General features: G+C 40.6%; 2 protein-coding genes across 6 annotated transcripts in view; both read right to left on the bottom strand.

Moving 5' to 3' along the window:
* Nucleotides 1-2,689, bottom strand: part of pappaa (pregnancy-associated plasma protein A, pappalysin 1a) — an 87,611-nt gene extending 84,922 nt beyond the window's left edge. Inside the window, exon 1 of the mRNA XM_087177493.1 lies at nucleotides 1,563-2,689. Within this exon, the coding sequence (XP_087033619.1) occupies nucleotides 1,563-1,953 (391 nt within the window). The 5' untranslated portion in view covers nucleotides 1,954-2,689. The remainder of the gene's footprint in view (nucleotides 1-1,562) is intronic.
* A 14,396-nt stretch (nucleotides 2,690-17,085) lies between these two features.
* Nucleotides 17,086-23,026, bottom strand: part of znf618 (zinc finger protein 618) — a 32,675-nt gene continuing 26,734 nt past the window's right edge. For all 5 annotated transcript variants that reach the window (XM_087177469.1, XM_087177470.1, XM_087177467.1 and 2 more), the window contains one exon: nucleotides 17,086-22,780. In XM_087177469.1, coding sequence (XP_087033595.1) covers nucleotides 22,232-22,780 — 549 coding nt within the window. In that variant the 3' untranslated portion in view covers nucleotides 17,086-22,231. The remainder of the gene's footprint in view (nucleotides 22,781-23,026) is intronic.

Consider the following 23,026-nt stretch of genomic DNA (forward strand, 5'->3'; position numbering starts at 1 on the left):
ACCCCACCCCTCTCCCCCACTTTGAGACTGTTACAAGGGATTGGCTTTGCAGAGCATATCCCTGCCAACTGGCTTGCACTACCTAAAAGTGTACTGTATCTTAATACAGACACACACACACACACATGCACACGCACGCACACGCACACACACACACACACACACACACACACACACACACACACACACACATAAGTGATTATTTATGTGTGTGGGTGGGAGGGGGTTGTTTTGAGAGAGCCAGACAGATAGAAAATAAAAGAGCAAGTAAATTTACTCATATGGTTTAGTAAAGTCCCCAAACGTGCAGACTGGCATACAGGAGACTGAGGAGGACTGAGTTCAATTCAGTTCAGTTCAGTTCAAAGGCAGCCATCTGCACAAGTACTGTAGCAGGCAATGAGTTGTGTATGCAACGCTCCCTATCGGCAAGGAAAAGCAACAAAAGAAAACTGTCCAATACTGTAATGCATAAAAGCGCTATTGGTCAAAACAGATGATGCAGAGCGGTTTTTCACACATTTCTGGTGCTCCTTTACGCATGGCTGCAGACTTGGCAGGACAAAAAAATAGGAGTGCGCACAGATGACAACTACAAAGTGTAGACCTTTCCTCTGACGGCAGGGATCTACTCAAGTGCCTGTGTATCCTCCTCTGCGCAGTCAGTGCTTAGAAATGCATCATCACTATCTGATTGTGCCTTTAATTAGGAACTCGGCGAATAACCCATGATTCCGCGCAAGCGTCTGGAGGTTTTGGATAGACTGTGCTGAACACCAGTGGAAGCGCACAACCGCCACTGCACAAACACATTTAAGCAGGACATTTTCGCTCAAGAGAATGGGGGGGGGGGGTGTTTAGGGGGCTGCCTGGATCTCTCAGCCCTGTCTCGTAACTCCGGTAGCCTATCCAAAGGTGTCGATTTTGGGGGACACTTTGCGGCTTGTCTGAGCCGCGAGCTTTGAGCGCCTCCACATTCAACGGATCTCTCCCGTTTTGTGCCTGACGTGACGTGCTCGCTCACAAAGTTTTGGCCATTACATCATAGTTTTAAAATAGCCAAGTCGGCTCAGAGAAATTACATTTTACGCACAGTGACATCAGCTGCCGGTCAAATGATGCAGTAGCCTACATCTGCTGCCCGTACTCATCACTTAGATTTTATGATAATAACGCGCATGCAACATCTTTCTGAAGTGAAGGAATGAGAGGAAAATTCATTTGTGAAATATAATCATGTTGCAGCGATTATTGCTCTGCAAGGTGGCAAACTTAAATATGATCAAAATCTCCACCAGTGACCCTACGCTTGCACTACCTAAAATATCCGCTGTACTTTTGAGAGCATTACATCATTGTCTAGTCTGATAGATGAACTCATTTTCAACTCGCTGAAACTGCATGTTGCTTTGTTTGATGGGCTACATGACACTGGGATAATATACTGCACATATGCATGTTCAGTTAGACTCCTTATCAGATTTAACTCGCCAGTTTTGGAGTTACACTAATATAAAGAGTTGGGGTTGACAATAGGAAGGAGGATGTGTAGACTATCCTACCTGCAATCACTGTGGGTGATCGTTGACCTCCCTCCGGTTTGATCCACATCTCCAGAGTGAAATTTCCTCTGGGTATCTCCACGCCAGGCTTCAGCCGTAGCTGATCTCCCATGCCGGTGAAATAGACAGCGTTCCCCCGGTCTGGAGAGTTTTCCTCCGCATGCGAGGAGCGCCGATGCTGGCGAAGCACCCGTCGCTCCAAGCCGGGCAAAGACCGTTTGCCCCGGGGCAGACGTGTGGCACAAGCCCCTGGGATGGTGGCTTTCGCCTCCCTAATGCGCACCAACTCCCTCTTGGATCTCCCCTTTCTCCGGGCTGTCCCGCACTCTGATCCAAAACACAAGATGAGAATCACCAGGCAAGACACCCAGGGTGATGTCCAAAGTTTCATTTTTCGGGAGAGGAAATGGCCCAAAAATATTTAAAAATAAGAGGAAAAAAAAATAAAAGAAACAACGGAATAACTAGAAAAATATGTATGTCCACAAATGTTCTCCTCTTTGGAATCCTCTCGAGTTTTTTTCCCTCTCTCTTTTTACAGCGGTAGAATGTCAAACCGTAGAAACTGTCTAAATAAACCCATAAAGCTATGCTGTTTTTCCCTCTTTATAATGCTAAGCCACGACCCCCTCTCTTAAGCAAAACTACTCTGGAGACATTCAGGGGACACAGGAATATTTGATTCATGTATGTGTTCCACGGTGCCTTTTCAATGGGTCCCATTTAGCCAAAGGGATGACTAATAAGTAATCAATCAAGAGGGGGGTCCGGCCGATGCCCCCCTCATCCCCTTTGGACGGTAGGAGTTACTCGCAGAAATCCACAGTTGTCCGCCAAGCTCCTGTCACACCTTTTTGTTGTTTCCTTATCCTACCCGTAAAACAGCATAAGAAATGGCACATATTAAATTCCAAAGAAAAGTGACAACAAACCGACCTCTCATATTTATTAAAGGAAACAAGAGGTAAATTGTGATCAAAAATGGAATCCAAACTTCCCTTTGCCTGTGTGCCTGTACAAAAGTTGAAATGCACTATAATATCTGGTGAGGCGAAAGAGAGAAAGAGGGACAGAGAGCTGCAGAAGTAAGCATCGCGGTCCTCATTGATTGCCTGAAGCAGATACACTTGGAGGAGTCGGAGCTCGTCGTCCGCTTTAGAGGCAGTTTCTCTCTAAGTCTTTTTAAGAACAACTCATGTTTCAAATGTTCCGGGGCTGTGGGGTTTTTTTTTTTTTTTTTCAAAGTGGGAAGTCACACAGGTAGGCAACTCTCACTGACGGTAATTCTCTCTATGGCACATAGTGATGGGATGGTGTTTACGGAGTTTGGAAGGCGTATATGTATCCCTCTAGCGGTTACAATTTAAACAATCCAACACTTCCACCAAGTCCACAACACAGAACCATAACCAAGCAAGTCTGAGGAGATAAAGGAATTACTCCAGTCCGTGGTATCCTTAGTTGAAACCCCCCCCCCCCAAAAGCTCTGCTTTAAAGCTAATGGCATTTTCAGTCATAGATTTTGACACTCATATTCGTCAAGATATACATGGAAGCTTACTTAAAGGGCTGCTCCTTAAAGCCAATGTTTAAAATGTAGTATATAATATAGAGACAGTTGCAGATTTTATCTAGAGATCAAAGCTTTTATTTTGAAGTTTTAAAATCGACAGATATTTACAAGCTCCAAAATAAAATAAAAAAATAAAAAAAATAAAAAAAATACCATGTGTTTTATGCAATGTGGGGGAAAAAAAGCTATTGTGCTGCTCACTGACTTTTTGGAAAGTCCTCCATTTTAACTTTGGCAAAGTGTGATGTATTCTAACTCTTCCTGTCAATGTTTCCCATTACTGTCTTTTCAAAATGAAGTAGATCAAATATGAAATGGCACAACTACGAAGCCGAAGCAACTCCTGTCCCTTCTTTACTTAACTTAATTTGATGGATCATATGTCCTTTCTTCTTTCAGTTTAAAAGCCACAGTTTGATGTTTTTAGCGGCAGTAGAAGAGCAGTAGAAGAGCACTTCTGTGTTTTCTACCTGTAGTTTATCCCAAGTTACTAACACCGCAGCAGGAATTTTGTCAAAGGGATTTGAACAAAAGAAAAATGTAAGGGATTTGTATGTTTCAGGTTGACTCACACATCCTAATGTTTACTGACATGTCACTTTAGATGGATATGAATTTCAAAACCACACTCTCAGCTAAGGTTTGTAAGCCTTTGAGACCGGTGACAAAGCCCACCATGAGTCTCAGCTGCAGAGTGAAATGATAACAATCCTTTGGTTAATGTTACTGTTACTCCCAGAAGATTTTGACACAGAAAAGAGGGTGACTTTACCTTCAATGGCTGCTGGTAGAAACAATCGGCTGGAATGCCAGTGTTTCCTCTCTGTTCTCCCACGGTTGTTTGTCGTAAATGTGTGTTTAGACAGGCAAAACTTGCCACCTACCATAAAGGGCAGAGAGGACAAACATTAAATATTTGCTTTCTACTTCGTATGCTGTTGCGACTTTAGGCCACATATTTCCTTTTGTGTTGTGAGCAGGCAGTGGGTGTGTGTGTGTGTGTGTGTGTGTGTGTGTGTGTGTGTGTGTGTGTGGAGGGGGGTGCTGACATATTGAAAGGTGTTTGACCTTGAAAGTTTCTGCGAGTGTAAGTTTCACAAGGATCACAAATTTAAATCTTGTCAAAAGGAGACAGTGGATAACTTTGAGTGTCACACAACAGGCTTTCAGATTTGGTTGTGTGGCAACGCTTCCATCTCTCTGGACGACTGTTTGTTTGGGTGCTTGACCTCTGATTCCCATGAGACCGCTTTCCTTTTGATGCATACATTGTGGTAAAATTTTCAACTGGCCTGTGGCATTTTCTCTCAGCAAAATACCACTGCTCACAGAATTGAGTGTAATTTGGTGTTGCAATGTGCTGCAAGTGGATTTTCATAGAAATGTACCTGATATGAGAAGTTGACACTGACGTAAAATGAAAATACAACCCCACCAAGGTGCCATAGTATCATGACAGAGGGTGAAAGACTTTTCCAGTCCTGTAATTACATTCTTCACTTCTCCGCCTGAGATCTGACTGTCACTCTCTCTCTCTCTCTCTCTCTGTAAAGGAACATGAGTGCTGAAGAGAGAATAGATGACCTAATGTCTTACAGTCAGCATCCTCCCAGGTTGGTACACTATGTACAGGCTGGAAGGACAAAAAGAAAAAAAGAAAAAAAAAAAAAAACCTCTGAAACATGCTCACATAAAGGTCATTCACCATCCCTCTGTTATGCAAGGAGATTGAGTAGAATTGTTTTATTATAGTCTCGCACCCACCATCCAAACCTTCAGGGCACGGACCAGTCAACATGCACAAAGTTCAAACTGTGTGCTTCCCTGGCTCTGTCATTTCCCGGTAAAAAGAGCGTCACAGTAACTCTCCTCTCTCTTTGAAAACAGGCTGATTCCCAGTTATTCCTGGATTTAATGGTCCAGGAAGACAACATCCCATCTTAACCCAGTGATCTGTGATGGTTCATGTCACAGAGCCCCTGTGCTATTCTGCAAATCCCACAGCAAATCTGAATCAGGCCATAAAGTAGAACCCACCACGTCACTTTCACAATGTTACAATCAGCCAGGGGTCAACAAACAAAAACCAAGCTGTACCAGCATACAATGACACATGGAGGAGTCATGAATAAGATAATTATCCTATAATATACTTTTTTTAAATGCAAGAGACTCCCAATTACTTGAATCACATCTGACCTTTCTGATGCACAATCGTCTCTAATGTCCAATCCAGACATCTATCCTCATATGTAAAATGAAAGCCAGGATATTAAACAGTTGAGTAGATGATAAAGCGTTGTAACAGTAGGTGACAATGTTTGGTTAATCCACATTCAGTATCTGAATGCATGCAAATATTTTTGTCTTTTTTTAACCTCCCCCCCTCCCCTCTCTCTTGCCACCCACTTTTGTTCCAGGGAGATTACATCTGTGTGGTCTAAAAGTAACAGCTTGGTGACATGGGTAAAATATGAGCGTGTGCCGTGAACACAGAGCTCAATAGAAGAATACATGAGTTTGATGTTAGTTTTTTTTTTTTTTTTAGATTTTGTTTTCATCAATGATGACGATGTTAAAAAAAGAAAAACTAGATTAATTTTGTCTGATGACATGTAGATCATAAGTAACCTCAAACTTTAGCTCTAGCCCCACTGTGCTCCCTTGGCAATGCAGTCATTGCTATCTCCCTATCACCTCTGTTTAGAGAAAAGTGGTTGCAGTATTGTACAATAATCCCACTACGTCATCCGAGTGACTGTGGAGCAGCGCGAGTCAAACAGGAAAAAAACATTGTCCTATAATCCATTAATGCACCCAGATTAATCTGTGACTGTGGCTGCTCTAAAGTGCAAACCTAAATGCTTTTGCCTCATTTTTTTTGTGTGGATGATCTTTTAGAATAAAATGATATACACTAGAGTGTCAACAATGTTAACACATTAAAGAATAATGCAGATTAGGTTTACAGTAAATATGGGGGAAATTCTAAAAAAAAAAAAAAAAAAAAAAAAAAAAGCAGTTATGCAAAGCTGCAGTGACAATAGGATTCCATAATAGTGGCCAGAGCCTTGCAAGGCGGTAGCTCTTTCTAAATATAATGCCCTTACAGAATACCCATTAGAGCCCTTAAGAGTATAATCCTGTGCTACCTACAAACTCATACTAGGTTGAGTTTTCAGTGGTTCCATGAAAACTGGCATGCAGGCTGTTTCTGATAAAAAAGAAAGCACTTCCCAATAAGAGATATAATAACTGAAAAGGAGGTGTTGTTTGTTACTTTTAAACAGAGTATCGCAAAGATTACGGAAAATGTATACATTCCCTTAAATCGGGTTTAATCTTTTCTAATGCTTATGACAGCTGTCATTTATATGCGCTTAGCATGGAAGGGTAGCCAGTTCAGCTGGACAGTGGTATACTATATATGGACACTGAAAATAGAGACTGCTGTTGTGTTATGGTTTGATAATCAAAACATAATGAGAGCACCGGCAGAATTGGTACATGACTTAACATCCACAGCAGAGAGCAGTCAAATTACTTCCTGGTACGATGCGTAAAATCAATAAAATGTCATAGTTTGTTGATGAAAACTGAAATATCAATTATCTCATCTTATTCCATCTGAATTAGTGAAGTGAATTAGTTTTATTTACATTAATTCATTTCCAGAAAATTGAATTATCTTGAGTCAGATAGTAGATCATTCTGGATCACAGTGAACCCAGAGAAGTTAACTCAAGCATATGGTTGTGTCCTAGTTCTATATCTGTGATTTAATCATCTCTCCAAAGTGCATTTGTATCACTATGCTATGATGTATTACATTGTAGTCTTTTATATATAAATATATACACTGTATACACATGCCATCCTTATCCCACTCAACCCTCCAGTCTCCGCCTTTATCTTCCCTTATCCAAGTGCTACATCATTTATTAGTCATAGCTTCCAGCTGTAGAGCAGCAGAAAGTAAGAGGAAGACAGGATGTGACTATGTTGTATCTCTACCTCAAGCTTTTCTTACCACAGAGAGCCCTGTCTTTCTATGCTCCGACTACATCTGTCTACTGGTTTGCACCTTTAAGGCAGATTCTTGCTGTCAAATCACAGCTCCCAGTTGATGCCTAAAATGGTTTCGGGTGAATGAAAAAAAAAAAGAAAAGAAAAGAAAAACATTTTTAAGACACAAAAACACACCAAACCCTGTTAATATTGCTTCACTGTTGGTATCTGTTGGTGCAAAAGATACATTTTCTCAAGTGATATGATTGTATGGTTGTATGCTTAATCACACTGCATCTGATTCTGTTACATAACAGCTGATGAAGGCTAACCAAGGTAACATACATGGTATCTTTGTATGCCTACCTTTCAGTCGGTAGGGAGTCGCATCCATTGTTGTGGTTTCTTGATCAACTCTGGTTTCCACCACAACTAGGACAAAGGAAACATGGATAAATGTAGTTCACTTCTTGAAAGTTTCCCATCTAGTCTTTCATTTTTTTGTCTAAATATTTGCTGTCCACTCAATAATGCCAAAAAAACAACAACAAAAAAAAAAAACTAAAAAAACTTCAAAATCTTTTTCTCTTCCATCAATTTAGTTAAATGGTCGGGCGCCAATGAAATACTTACCACCACCGTCTGGTAAGCTGTGTGGTTGTATGTGTAGATTGGTTTGACAAACTTGGCCGCTGATACACTTTGCTCGGCCTCAGCTGGCAAAACTCAGTTCTGTGGCTGCTTACTTTCTCTGAGATCACTTATGTTGTGTTGTAGTGTAGCTGCCCAGGCAACACAGGTGTTAGCAATGGCATGTCTTTCTTTTTATGTTATGAGCCCTCCGTGCTTTTATGAAGTAAATACGGGCATTGAGAGAGAGTTGGAGGCGGCAGAAAGTTGGTCTTTCACTGTTGCCGCCAAATGGAGGTGCATTGTTCATGTTTTTGAAAGTTTTATCACATAAAAATCTGATATCAGTGTTTTCAAAAGGCGCAATTTTCCCACGCAAACTGCAATGCAAGACTAGCATTTTCAACTGTATCCACTTCGCAGAGCCAAAACTCAGAAAGAAAAGCAATGCTTTTGTTAAACCTAACCACACTTATCCACAATTTTTATAACAGTAACTTTTAGAATCACAGTGCTGAATTGTTTCTAGGTTTGCACTGACACATGGTTTCCAGACACATGATGAGGCAATTCAATAAAATTCACTGAGAAAGGTGGAGGCTACATAAGTTTATCATCATCCCAGTGGAAATCCAGCGGCTAAATAATATAGACCAGTCAGGACAATGATGTAATACTTAATTGCCTCTTTCATGTTAATATTTCTGCACTCTGGAGACACTTTGAGCAGATCAATAATTCAAAACTAGTAGAGATAAATGAAATAACATGAATACTCGGTCTAACACCCAAAGTAAAAAACGAAACATTTCAGTTGGACACTTCAGGAAATGCAGAGCCATGTTGAACATCACACCATTGTCTACATATGTAAATGTGAATGAGCAGTGTGTTCCTCATCATTTTCACATCTTGGATTTTAGCCGCTGTTGTGTGCCGTGCGGTAACCCATTATGGCTCCCCGACGGCAACCAAGGCTTGCCCTTCGTTTAACTCTACTGCTTGTGGGGAAGAATTATATGCACAGGGGTACAGAGTACGGCGCAGTCAGCACACCACTGCTTTGCCACCAGTACTGCCCCTCCGTCTAGACGTTAGAGCACGTCCATATGGAGATGGTTAAAAAGCTCATTAGCCGGCCTACTTGAAATACAGTTGCAGTGACGCTTGTCCATAAAAACACAAACTAGAGTGGTTTCTGCAGTGGTATTAACCAGGTTGAGGCATCAAGCCCCCAGGACTGACAACAATTTGGCACAGCCCTCCAGTTCACCAGTTGATGGCTGAAACTGAATGCTTTCCAAGAAATAAATAAGGAAAGAAATTATTTCTTGGAAGATTTCTGAAACTTTTTGCTTGAAGTAGTCTGATCCATCAGGGTGAGGAAGAGTGGAAAAATGTCTGGTAAGGTGAATGGGATATGGCCCATTGGAAGAAAAATGGCTTGGTCTTATTAAAAACATGTACGGGGACCAAAAAGCTTGTTTTAGGGCAACGAAAGATTTGAGGGAAAAAAGTGCTAAGACCAAATTCATGCAACACCGATTGCCAGTTTGTCACTCCTGAATTTTAAGCATTACATTCACGCACTGAATTTACTGAAGTAAAACTCAAACCCTCCTTCCTTTACTTATTTTAAATACACCCATAAGAAGTAACTCTTTGTAGTATATCTCACCCCTTTTGACATTTGGAGAGTTGTAGATCAAAGCACCTTAAACACCTACTCTACAGTCAAGTGGGGCCCTACACAGGCCTGATTTAGGCTAATTAGGGAACCTGATTCCATGGGAAAATTGCACTTAATTGTGCAGAAAGGAAAGTAATTGTTTCCCCCAGATATGCACACAAATGTGATGATTTAACCACAGAATTATGTTGTTGTTTTTTTACATTAATGTAAGTAAAACATGACCAAAGCCTCAGTCCAATCTTAATCAAATATTTCAAATCAATAAAGAGTAACTTATTGTAACTTTGATGCCGCGATACTCACATTTTTGTCCATTAACAATGGATCAAATGACTATGTGCATTGTGAAAATATAGTGACAAATCCTTGGAGAATTGTCAACCAACTTTGCAGTGTCCCAAGACTCAAAATCTCACCTGATACACCCAACAATGGCTAGACAAAGTTAGCAACTAGCTTGTGAGCTTAATGGAGTAGTAGCAGCTACAGAGCCAAACATTTACCTTCAGAGTTGGTGGAGAGCAAAACAGAGCTCAGAGGAGAGTGAATGCTGGATTTAAATTCTTTAGGTGAACAAAATTGGCGCTTCAAATCAATGCTAGTTTTCCCCAGTTAACAAGTTCAGCACGTCAACTTTATCATCAATAGCTTGTTGCGCTGCCCCCAAGTGGCCAGAAAATTAAATTAGGTTTAACTTAATGTATTTAATAGGATCTTAAAGCCACCAAACTTACCCACAACCAAAAAAAGTTGTGGTTTTTTAATTAAAAGTACAAATAGCAAAGACAAAGATTTTGCATGCATGATATAAAATGAATTGCACCATTCAGAAATCTTGCACTTGCATTTGCTGAATGACTGCATGAGGCAGCACAGTGGCTGTTAAAGGATGAATCAAATTTGACAGCAGCGACCACAGAGCAGCGCTCAAGATACAGATAACAACTGTAAATCATAGTTGAAGTGGTTGCAAAGTGGAGGTAATGCTGTAGTGTGGGCTTGCCTCAACCCAAACTGTTTCACCCAAACAAAACACCTGCGGAATGGAGGTCAGGAGTTCTCCACATCACACACGGCATCCATTTTAAATCTGTATATGCTCCTGAGCTGTGGATGCAAGACTGACTAGAACTAAATCACCGGACGAGCCCAACTCAAGTGCCTGTTAACAAAGTCAACATTCTCTCAGAAACCATTGTAAGCACATCTCAAAGCTTCACACCTATTAAAGTTTTCCCCCTTATCAATACAACCAAGCCTCGTTGCTCAATATCTTTGAGGTTGCATGTTTCATTGGCAAGGGCAATATTTACACTCATCTTAACAATAAAAGAAAAACTATGTGCTAAATGCTCATAAAGCATCAGATTCATAAGGTGGCACCTGTGTCACGGCTCTGTACTGTATACGTGTATGTGCGCGAGTGCTTGCACACCACTGATCATCTGTATGACTGTGCTTGAATGGTTTGTATTTGGCTGATGGAGGTGTGTTTTACCTGTAAGCAGAAATGGGAATAGCCACACAGAATAGGTGGGAGCCTGCGTTTGCAGTGTTTCCCCTGTCCCAACTTCCATCATAGATAGATAGATAGATAGATAGATAGATAGATAGATAGATAGATAGATAGATAGATAGATAGATAGATACTCAGTGTATAGTGTTAAAGCCAGGGTCTCACAGTAGATGTGTAGTCACCTTTAGCCCTCTATAACCAAGAAAAATGGCAGGAATGTCTAGAATGTGCTCGGTAAACAATATTAACAAAATGTCGTGGACTTTGTAAAGAACATAAATACCTTATGTTCTTTGGGTGTGTCGCAAATAATCAAAGTGCTTTATGATGTACATAAACAACGCTGTGGTTTTTGTAGACACACTGTGGTCACGCAAGATGTAATGCATATTTCAGTCTTGCCAGGAAAGGGAACATAATGCGTTTAGTGTGATGCTAAAGTCACTAAGCAGAAAAACACATGCTGCAGCATAAGTAAACAATGCACAACACTACATCGAGATGAGCAAACAATGGGCACGTGCTGATTTGCAGTCAACAATGCAATGCCGTACCTTAATGTGTCTAGGCCAAACAATGCAAAAGCCGATTATGCAAATTGGGGTTGTCGAGGGCACTGCAATGTAACAATGGCACCAAGTTGATTGAGCTGCGCTGTGTGTGTGTGCACGCTACCCATCCCCTTGGGTTTCTTTTTCCCCCACAGATGCCCTTCGCAAAACCCCCTATCCCACGGTCTCTGTTCTGAGGCCTCATTATAGGGGCCGCTGTCAATCAGAAGGTCAAGGGTCATGGCAGAGGATCAGCTTGATCAATACCCCCTGGCCTGATCAATCAAATTGTCTTTTAGTTTCCACCAATAAGGTACCGGCTTCCATCAAAACAAAGGAGTGAGAGGCAAAAGAACGCCGGAAAGAATTAGGAGGAGTAAGAAAAGGGAGAATGTAAACAAGCTTGCCTCGCTGAACAGATCCCAGAAGCTTCTTTTTTTTCCCTCAGTTTGGAATGACATTGTCAAGGACTAGGACATTGATGAGTGGTGTGCGTCATCATGATGCACCTGTAATGCCCTTGGGTCCCTCTGTGTTTGCTCCAGATCTGAGACACCTTGTGGGAGATCTACATCTCTGGCTGCATAGTGATCATTTCCTTATGGCAGTAACACGCACGCATATGCACTCTGCCAACTCGATCTTCTTTAGTGGTAGTAATAATTTTAAAAAAGGTTAATATTTGTGGAAGTGCATATTCATCTCAAATCGTTACAGTGGAAAGACCCTGCTTTTTACAAAAAAGATCAATTAAGCTTTACGATTACAAAAGCATACTTCCATTTAATTATAAATCATCTCATTTCATATATCCAAATTACAAGACACAAGCAACCTCTCCTCATTTCCTTTTAGCAATTGCAGAGTTAAGAAAATTGAAATGATCCATTAGCTTTGATTATCAAACAGGCTTAATAAATGGGTCATTTTTCAGTATCCTCTCATATTAAAATTGCCCACTGTGTATTTTCAATTGAGTGTCTGCTTCTGTGCCAAGGAATTATTCTCCCTAAGGAATAATTCCAGCCACCAAGTAGTTACAAATCATGGAAATGAAATGATGGAATATAGAATAGAAAGGCACTCAATGCTAAATCATTAAAAACATACCTTCTTTACCTCAGCTCTAGAGCGGCGCCTCACATGACATTAGTTGGCCAAGAGCCAAACATGTAAGAGCGAGCTGGCCTGGGGTGTTCTGTGGTAAAACTACAGGCAAAATCCTAACAACACAGCAACGACATGCAGCAGTAAAACAGAGTTAAAAGGTTAGTAATATTATTTGAATGCTCTAAAATCAGGCAGAACAACACACTTAAGTGATGGCACATGAACTGCCAGAAGCAGGAACTACTTTCTCCTCACTACTGCTCTACCTTCAGATCACATGAGACTCAGTTACATTTCATGAAGAGAAGAAATGTAAAGTCATCAACCAACTTCATCCCCCTCCAGCAAACAGAATACTCCTGATCTCATTTTCATTTTGATTTTTTTGCCTGATTCATTAATGTTTCACAAATTCTATTTTTAAAAATACAAAGTGACTGATCACCATAGTTTAATACTAAAGAAATGAACTAATTATAGTTATACATTTTGGGGGAAATACAGAACAGAGTTAGATGAGAGGGTCAATACCACTGTCATGCTGGTATGCTGAATGTGAGACAGTTAGCTTAGCTTAGCATAAAGTCTGGAAGCAGGGGGAAACAGCTAACCTAGCTCTGTCCCCTGAGCTAAAAAAAAAAAAGAAAGAAGTCAGCCCATCTCCTCTAGAGGAGTGTGCGGGATTATTTCTTGGCCAGGTGCAGCAGGAGAGTTCAGAGAACATGTAAGTGCCTCACATGTGAGTCAATTTTTTTCTAAAAGCTTATTTCAGTTTTGAAATAAGCATTCAATGTGGGGCAAATTGCTGAAACAGGGAGGAGAGTTCACTATGTTACAAGTACATGGTATGTGTTGTAGCTTAGTGAGCTATCAACACGGCCCAAGGGATTGTGTCTAGCAACTCATTTCCAGGGAAAGAAGTCTGAAAGGTGCAGTAGAAGGTGAACTGATCGAGCAGCACAAGACTGTGCAGACACGGGGACAAAACAGAGGAGCAAAAACCAGGCAACAGAGGAAACAGATTGCATAATGAGCCAAAAAAGAGAGGAGTTGATTATTTTCAACTTCTGACATCTTGAGTAATTTCCCAGCCAAATAAAACAATTTTATTGGTATGTGTAATGTTACTTGTCAAATCTCAGGTTGTCATGGTGAAAATCAATTGCGAGAAATTATGTCAATGAAAGAAAAAATACTTAACAAAAGGCAGAGTCATGTTGGGGACACAAGCACAGATATGCCCAGGCAGTAACAATGGTTGTAAAGACTAGCATCAGCAATCCTGAATACGGCAGTTTAACAAAAGGGCAATGACATCTTCATACAAAACAATATAGGCCTGTTCACCAAAGCCCAAAGGTTAGATGTTCGTCCTTCTCCTGTCATTGTCTTCAGCTGTCTGAAACTGCATGGTGAGGCTGGATGTGCTCCCCAGATCATGGCAACGATTAATAAATAATAACGGTGAGATCAGGGGGACATCACTGAAGGGCTATTTATATCCACGAGGCAAATTTAACCTTGACCTCCTTTTTCACAGTGACCACACTTGCCTTCCTCAAGCCAAGAGTCAAACATCATATTTTCACACTTCAGCGTCATCTCATAACTCTGACTTAGATATGAAATATTCAAATGCTGCTCTGCCTACTGTAATAGGCAGTGAAATTCCTCATCATGAGCTTCACACACTGTGTGCTCTTTGTTTCAGGGAGGAAGTTGCCAGCACCTGTGGGATGGAACCCATGGGGAGTCAAAAAAAAAAAAAAAAAAAACCTGGATTCTCATCATTTGTGCCAGTGAAGGCATCATCATGTAGTTATCATATTGTATCTTATGAGGCTTTCGCACAGCCCAGCATCTCTGGGAGGTGCAAGAGAAGCCATAAACTCGATCTTTTCGGCCTACTGTGGGAAAAGACTTCAATCTGAGTCAGTGTGTAATGTGCGTGCATGAGTATATATGTGTGTCTGCGCAGGTGTGCAGAGGGTGCAGAGCAGGCAGGCGAACCGACAGGCGCACCGGGTGCCTGTGAGGTCAGGGGCTAGGTGGAGTGTTAGCGGGAACGACACCTGACAGCAACTGGGTGGATGTGCCCTGGCAGTTCTGTACATTCATGTCACTACTGATAAAAGTCAGCACCTGCTGAGCAGGAGAAACTACAGTGCTGGTGCCACCGGGTCCTCCATACAGGACAAGGAGAGGAGGATGAGAACACTTCCTTCCGCCTGTCCTTCCCTGTCCCTCCAACGCTCACTGAGCAGACAAGTCGGGACAGCTGTGATGGCCATTGGTTGGGCAGGGGTGAAGGTGCCAACCTTGTCAATGCCAGAGGTGGGAGCAAAGCTGCATGGCGCCGCCTGATTTGGGCTTGGAAAACGAAACCTGGACGCCCCTTTTAGTTGTGTAACAGCCAAGGGCAAAGGGAAGTCTACAGAACTTTCTCTGTTACTGTAAATGCAGTTGGACGGCTACATGTGCTTTACTTGGTAAAACAAAACAATCAGCTTCAGAGGCAGACTTTTTTTTTTTTTTTCTCTCAATGGGTCATTGTCAAAAAGCTAAACATCCACACTGACAAATGTTTAAGTGGAGTCTTGCAAATGCTAAACATGAGGGGATGTGGGTACAGTCATGCATAGTAGCTCATTGACTCACAGCTATAAACTTGACTCACTATCCACTTCTTGAAGTGTTTACATGTTTTCCTGCTGTCAGGGCATTTCCTCGTGTGTCCTGGATTCCTCTCATTGTCCAAAAAAAAAAAACCAAATCTTCCAGCTCAGAAACTTCCCATATGTAGGAATATAAGTTTCGTTCATCTCATGACACAAACAACATATGTTATGTATAGTGAATATACTTTGTAACTCTGTAAACACAAGCACAGAAGACAACATTAAAGCAAAGCGTTCTGGATTGTTGGATGGATGTCTGGCTGTGTTTGAAAGTCACAGCTTGTCCCAAAACATCTTGGCCTCCCATATTCTGAAGGCAGAGAGACTGTCCTCTCTTTACAGCCTAAGCTGGGCTGCCTGGAGCATGACAGTTAGTGTTTCCACTCGAGCAGTGAGCACAATAAAAGCAGCACCTGGGGGGGTATGAAGTAATCCAGAATTCCTTAATGTTTTATTTTGGTAGTTTGGTCATTTCTGAGGCCTTATTTGTAGTGTTGCTGGACTGGATTCATTATATTGCACAGGTGATGCCATTATTGTAACTGATAAAAAGTCAGATACTGCCACCTAGTGGTCATATACTGGCACACAGAGGGAAACCCCTTCACATCCAGCCTCTGCTGCATTTATCACAGTCCCAATGCAAAAGTCCAAATCCATAGTTTTTAGAACTTGAACAATGGCATCTAAAGAAAATCTATATATGCTGCCTTTATGATTTGTGTGCTTGCAGCCTCACAAGCTCCTACTCACTTTCTCTGAGAAAGAGCTGATCTGCAACTGTACAGGTCCGTAACCCAGAACGAAACGGAAGCAATTGAGCAGTGGGTGGGTTGTTTTCCCCACATTTTGCTTTCCTAAATGACTGAAAATGAGGGCCGGCTCACAAACACTTGGTGGGCAAAAGTAAAAACAAACTTAGCATCTCACTGTAGTAATAGCTTGTGGAAAAACGTCACCTTCAGCAGCAGGGTGTGGAGGAAGGGAGGAGGTTGTTGCAGTTTGTGTGTATGTGTGTGTATGTGTTTGGGTGAGGGGGTCGCTGGGGCAGTGGAGGAAAAGTGGGGCAAGCAAACTTGGGACGCATGTGCTGCAAATTAGGCTTTGATAGGCAGCTCTCGGAGTAGGGAGCAGCGGAGGAGACAAGAGTGCGGGTGTTTCTGCATGGCTGCAGACTGCTGCACCTCGGGGGCCGACTGACCCGGGTGTGAGAGGAGGAAGAAAGACAGCAGGCTGTGATGAACACTTGCTCGCTCTTTCCCTCCTTCTGTCTCACTCCCTCGCTCTTTTGCCCTATCCGTAGCCCCTGGGGAACCCTTTGCACGCACCTCTAAGCAGCCTCTGTATACTCACTCCCCATGTGTGAGTCTTCAATCGCTCTGCCCTTATATAAGGCCTCTTTCCCGTTTACATGTGTTTGAGGCCCTCCGTCTCTCCCTCTGCTTTATTTCTCTCTAGGTGGGAGTCCTCATTCATACTGAAAATAAGCAACCAGCCTCAATTTACAGGAAGGTATTCAAATATCTTATCAAGTTCTCACGATTCATAAATACAGAAGCTGCTTTTCTAAACATTAAACTTCACCCCTTGACTGGAAGAGAAGAGTAAGAGCTTTAACTCTAACTGTTGAATACACACTTTAACAGGGATAAAGCTGGACTTCGTGGCATTAAAATACTTTCCAGATTCTTAAGCATCCTCCCTTTCTCAACACAAACATACACACAGGCAGCTACCATTCGTCTAACAGCATGTACACAACAGTTTGACACAGATTTGGAGTTTATTCACACATCACATACTACAGTGGGTAATGTATTCAAGAAACATTGAACAGCGCTGCCATATATGACACAGGAAAAACAAAACAAAAAAAGACATTGAACCCTTTCTTTGCCATTATATAAAAATAGTGTTGCTACAAAAGTATAAATTAGGCTTACTAATAAGACAACTCAGATTTGAATCTACACAGGAATCTGCTGCCAAAGTGCGATAAAAAAGACAAAATGAATAGAATCAAAACACATTTTTTGCATTTTAGCAGAGTATAAAAGGAAGAAATGCCTGTAAAATAGGATGAAAGCAACACTAATTTCTTAACCTGAATTGATAATACAGACTATAATCCATAGTTAAAACTGATCTCCATGTTAGCATCCTTATACCATATTTTACAAGTGAACTTTTATTATCTGAATAAGTTAAAATCCTGAAACAAAATAAAACTTACAGCTGATTTCAGTTTTCTAATAACAGTATCTAAGTTGAGTTTTCTATCATATCAAAACCTTTTGAAATGCTACTGTAGAAAAAAGAGGTATAATGTTATTGGTGCTCCCTACTGTATCTCTGAAATGAAGGCGCCCCCTTGTGGCATAAAAACAGCAGTTCTCTTGTATTTACACAATACATCCTCTGAAAATGGATGATGTCAGCCCATAAACACCAACCCATGATCAGCATCGATACTCCCACCTTGAAAAGGTTAAAATTCAGTGCGGGGTCACTTCTCTATCTCATGATGAGCGTCTTAAGGTAACTTCTACTCAGAGCCAACATGATTCACTTCCATCTGATGAGAAACACTGGCTTATAACTTTATATATCAGTACTCTTATTAAAAGCATGCATATCTTAGATATAATTCTCATTTAATCAACAAAAAGAATGCTATTTCTAAGTAAAATTAAGTTGACATCATTACGTCAACGATGGCATTTTGTCCCAGAGCATATCCTATTTAAAATATGTATTTAAAAACTGTAAGAAAAATCCCTTCATCAGTTCAATCGAGGATCACTGCTAATACCGCAAACCAATGTACAGTATTTCGACTACTTCTCTGACCAAAGTTAATTTTTGTATGAACAGCTGATTTCCAATCACTAAATTACAACATTACCTTCTCTGTACTGAGGTAAAACATTGGATTGGTACTTAAAAAATTAAATTTAAAATATAATTTACAGCAATTTTCTTTTTTTTTTCTACCAAAATATAAATGTGTAACATAAATCAGTTTGAAAACAGCAGTATACATATTGATTTCAGGAATGCAAATTATCACAATGCAGTGATGTCTGGGTTACACTGAATCAAGCCATTTTCCCCAAGAGGAAAAACAGATAAAGTGTGTTAAATTGTTAGATAACCAAATCAACCCAGACATAATTATAATTCCTTCTGAGAACCTAAATAAAAAAAACATATGTTTTTTAAAAACCCATTAAGGAGAGAAAAACATTTCTAAAATCAAAGCTGTTAGTGGAGGTAAGGAGAGCTACAGTCTTTTAAAAAACATCATGTAGTTGTGAGACATAAACATAATTTAAGACCTTATATTTATTTTTGTTCACTACACCGTTTGCTCCAATGCCCTTTAATTTCCCGTGTGCAGTGCACTGACTTCCTACTCCCTGTGCCCTTACAACTGAAAGGTACAGTCACATTCACCTTATTTTGAACAAAACTGTTCCGCACTCAGCCCCGAAAACAGATGTGATGTCACACAACTCCAATGTGGGTGATAAATAAACGTCGATCAGAGCGATTACAAACTGCAAACATTCCACGAGGGTGATGCTGCAGTTTGTAGTCTTGTTAGTGTGATATTGAACAAAACAAGATGATGACACAGCGTTAGAACAGTGACTTCTCCATTTCAAGGTACAGTGTGTCAGTGTTTTCTATTGGCCATGCACATCTGCAAGGTCAAAGTTGAAAACGGTGAACTTTGATCGGAGGAGATCGCAGGTTAACAGGAAGTGGATGCTTAAATTTCTCCACCGTAGAGGCTTACACCGAAACGATTGTGAGGCTGAGAAGTATTCGTTGGGCAGAAATATAATGTAGCAGCACCTTGAGTTGCACTGCAGCCTAAAGCTGGAAAACATGATTCGACTATGAGTGTTAAACATTTAAATCAGGAGTAGGTGATATAGCTTCTGCGAAAAAAAAGTGAAAAAAAAACCAACAACAAAAAAAAAAAAAGTCAACTCTAGTCAAGCAGGTAGAGACATTCCCTGTTCATTCATGTGGAGCCGTCAAGTCATTGAACGGTACTGCAGCCTTTAGAATCAAAACACAATATTCTAACTGCACCACAAAATAGTATGATAACTAAATTCCAAATCCTGATGTTTATGTCATAACATTAGTATTGATTTATGCGGCTGTTCCAATACAAAGACCTGCAAATGTGATTTCTAATCTGCTACTGAGTCATTTCAGTACATGTTTAATACAGTGGATACTTGTGCTTGGGTGTGTTATTGTTGAAATTATTCCTGACCTGTCTTACAAAGTGAAATGAGACTCTAAAAGCATGCATGCTCATCAGTTCAACCTTTTTAAAACTTGGGAACATTAGAATAAAGCACTTGTCAAATACCACAGTTGCCCACATTTTTTTTTTTTTTAAGTCCACATTTGACCACTAGAGGGCACTGTTTCCAACCATCAGTCATTAAGTCCCTTCTACAGGAGTGAAATAAAAACAAAAAAAAAAACTACAAGCTTTAGAAAAGATGGTGAAACGAAGGCCATTGAACAGCAATATAAAGGCATGATGTTGGCTCTGACTGAGGGGTTTAAGGTGATCGCATGAAAGAGACTTAAGGCCCAAAAACACAGATGACAAACTAGTATCTGACTGATTAGTACCAGAGGCAACAAACAAATTTTACAGTATAACTTCCATTCATCCAAGTCATTTTAGGAGGTATTAGCTCACGTAAATGTATTCTAGAATCCATAAAAAAATAAATAACTTGACTTCATTAGTATGCAAGTGTTGACTTAGTGAATGTACTGGCAGAATTTGTTTCGTCCTGAAAGAAATAACCCTCAGTGATCCTTTTTCTTTTTTCTTTTTTTCTTCGTTTGTTGCAAGTGGCACCAACTGCATTTGGGGTGGAACGTTTCACAAAAGTCACGGTTCAGTACATACCTCGGCATTGAGGTCACAGTTTGGTGTGTTTTAGGTTCATTGAGGAAAAAGTGGCGGTGCCAGCTTGGGTGCACTCATTCCTGAGAAAATCCCGTTGATTTCACAAAGAGAAAAATAATTTACTGTTAATAATAAACTGTCGGAAAGTCATGACAACAGTCATTTTTAATAGTGAAAGTCGGAAACTATGCCCCTATGATAAAGCTTATTGCCTTAAAAAAAATGGAAATTCGTAGCGCACATAAGGAAGACAATGTTTATATTAGAATGATAAATGAGGAAAGTATAATAAATAAAATAATAATCTAACTTTCCTGTGGAAAAGTTTTCTAGTTAAGCTTTGAAAACAAACGCATACATAAACATAAACAAACACACACAAACACACAGTGGCCAACCACACAAGGATTTATGCAATTATGAATTAAATCCTTGCCTACAAGCTTACCAAACTGATGGCTAATAACATTACTGCTGTTTATCTGAGGGCGATGCACAGGCAAAAACATCTTCCATGTTGAAAGAGGTGTATTGATGCATCTTATAGACACAACTGTAGGTGTGTCTTTTTACAGAGCTGAGTGGTGTGGAATTCCTGAATTACCAGCACTGGAGACTATCATCCAGCCAAACAAAGTGGCCTCTAGATGTTATCACTGTATATTTACTGACATGCAGGCTGAGTTGTACCATCAAGTATTATAGGATAATATAAGATTTATTAATTCAGCATGTGTCTTAATCCCTTGTTGATGCAATCCAGCTAAGGTTGTAGGTATAATAGTAACTTACTTACTAAGAGTAAGGCTAAATGAAATCAGTGTAAAAGCTGACCACAAACAGGTTCTGATATAATGTTGCCCTCTTTGTGCATGTACCAAACAAATATTTGTAAAGGAAACTCAATCAAAAGCATGACTTCATTTAAGTCAACCTAATAATATCGGCCTTCTGTGCAAGTCTAGCAATTTGACTTGCATATCTAGCAGCATAAGAGCTTGAGAACACTTTTTATCTCTTTTGTTTTAGGAAGAAAACAAACCATTGGATGATTTTTCTTTACAATTTGTGACATAAACAAGGAGGAATGCATCATATCGGAATTAATGTTTAATCAGCTGTTTTTTTTGTGTTTTTTTACCCTGGTGGTTAAAAAATGCATGCAGTGCAGTGCATGCAAATGATCCGCAGCTACATTTTGAGACCACTGAAGCAACCATCAAAAAATTTGCCATAATGATTAAGCTCAGATATATCCACTGCGGCTGAATATGCTTAAACATATCATTTTCAGTGGTACATAACAGTAAATCATAAACCTAGCACACTTACTTGTCCGAGGTACAACGGCAGTGAGGATTCACCACTTGATCCTTTTTGTCATAGACCAATGAAAATGATAACTCTTCAACATATTGTATATGCTACAGTTTTTAACTGCTTCATCCCTCTTTGACAACTTTGCTCATCTGGTTTGATTATTTTCTAAAGGTCTATGACAGTTGTTTCAAGCAGTGAAAGTTGATTTTACCTGAAAATGTTGCCATCCAGTGAGAATAACAGCATTATAGCCTAGTAGCAGTTTAGTTGTTAGGCTGGAGTAATTCAAATCACTGGCCAAGAGAAGACCGAAACTCATCCTGCTTACATGTGCATCCCATACCGAGGGTGGCGTACCAACCAGGACAATCTTTTGAGAGTTAACGTTCCACCCCTACATTTTGTCCACAGTACTTTACAACAGTCCTTCCTCCATATAAAATATGTAATAAGCCGTTTTATGGGTGTTTGCAAACTATACAATGTGAGTTTTCCTGTATATATCTGTTTCAAGAAGTATTTAATGTCCATACACATTGAAGTTTACAGTTGGTCTAAACCTACAGTATATAAATAATAGTCTTGAGTCATTCGTTGGAGGTGAAAGTTTGGTTGATTAGGGTTGGTTGGGTTTCTCTTCTAGCCCATGTTAGAGCGAAGGAAAATGAGTTTGTTCATTTCCTCAGCAGTGACCTGCTGCCTCCTCTTCATAGCCAGGCTCTGCTCGCACACAGTCACACACTCACCGCGTATGCCCACAGCAGGCACAGCGAGGAGCCACAGTGCCAGGCGAGCAAGCCTGGGGAACTTGTCACCCACTGCTGAGCTCCAGTACTGGAAGAGGTCAGGTGTCCCTTGGACAAGGGGCTCGGCCAGGTATTGAAAAATCTCTTGTCTAACTTGGCTCTGACTGTCATCATTACTGGACACTGTGCAAGATGAGGATGACCCCCTCGAGGTGCCACCATTGCTTCCACCTCCCTCTATGCGGCTTATTTTAGGGGTTGGTGGACCATCAGTGTCGCGTTCTTCACCACCTGAACCTCCACCACCTGTCATACCTCCATCCCTGGGTTCAGCAGCCATTTCGCATGCACGGTAGATTATGTCTTCATGTTGGTATGCTGGCACTGAACGCAGTTTGAGCTGTGGGTCCAGGACCATGGCTACCTGGTGAGCTCGTTCAACCTGGAGACAGAGAAACAATTCATTGACTCTCAGTTCTTCATAAAACAAACTACTCGCATTCAACTATCATATGTCAAAGTTCCCTTTTCTAGGGCTGGGTACTTTTTTAAAATAACCATCAAGTATTAAAAGTTGGCATCAATTGTCTTGTCAGATTTGTAATTTTGTTTACTTTTTTCCCCTAATAGTTCAAACATATCAGTTGAAGTATTGAAAAAAAAGAAGTTCAACAAAACCTAGTTCAGT

Source organism: Seriola lalandi, unplaced genomic scaffold, assembly GCF_002814215.2.
Source record: "Seriola lalandi dorsalis isolate HSWRI2012SDOR001 ecotype SW California unplaced genomic scaffold, Sedor1 jcf7180002054606, whole genome shotgun sequence".
Taxonomy (NCBI): Eukaryota; Metazoa; Chordata; class Actinopteri; order Carangiformes; family Carangidae; genus Seriola; species Seriola lalandi.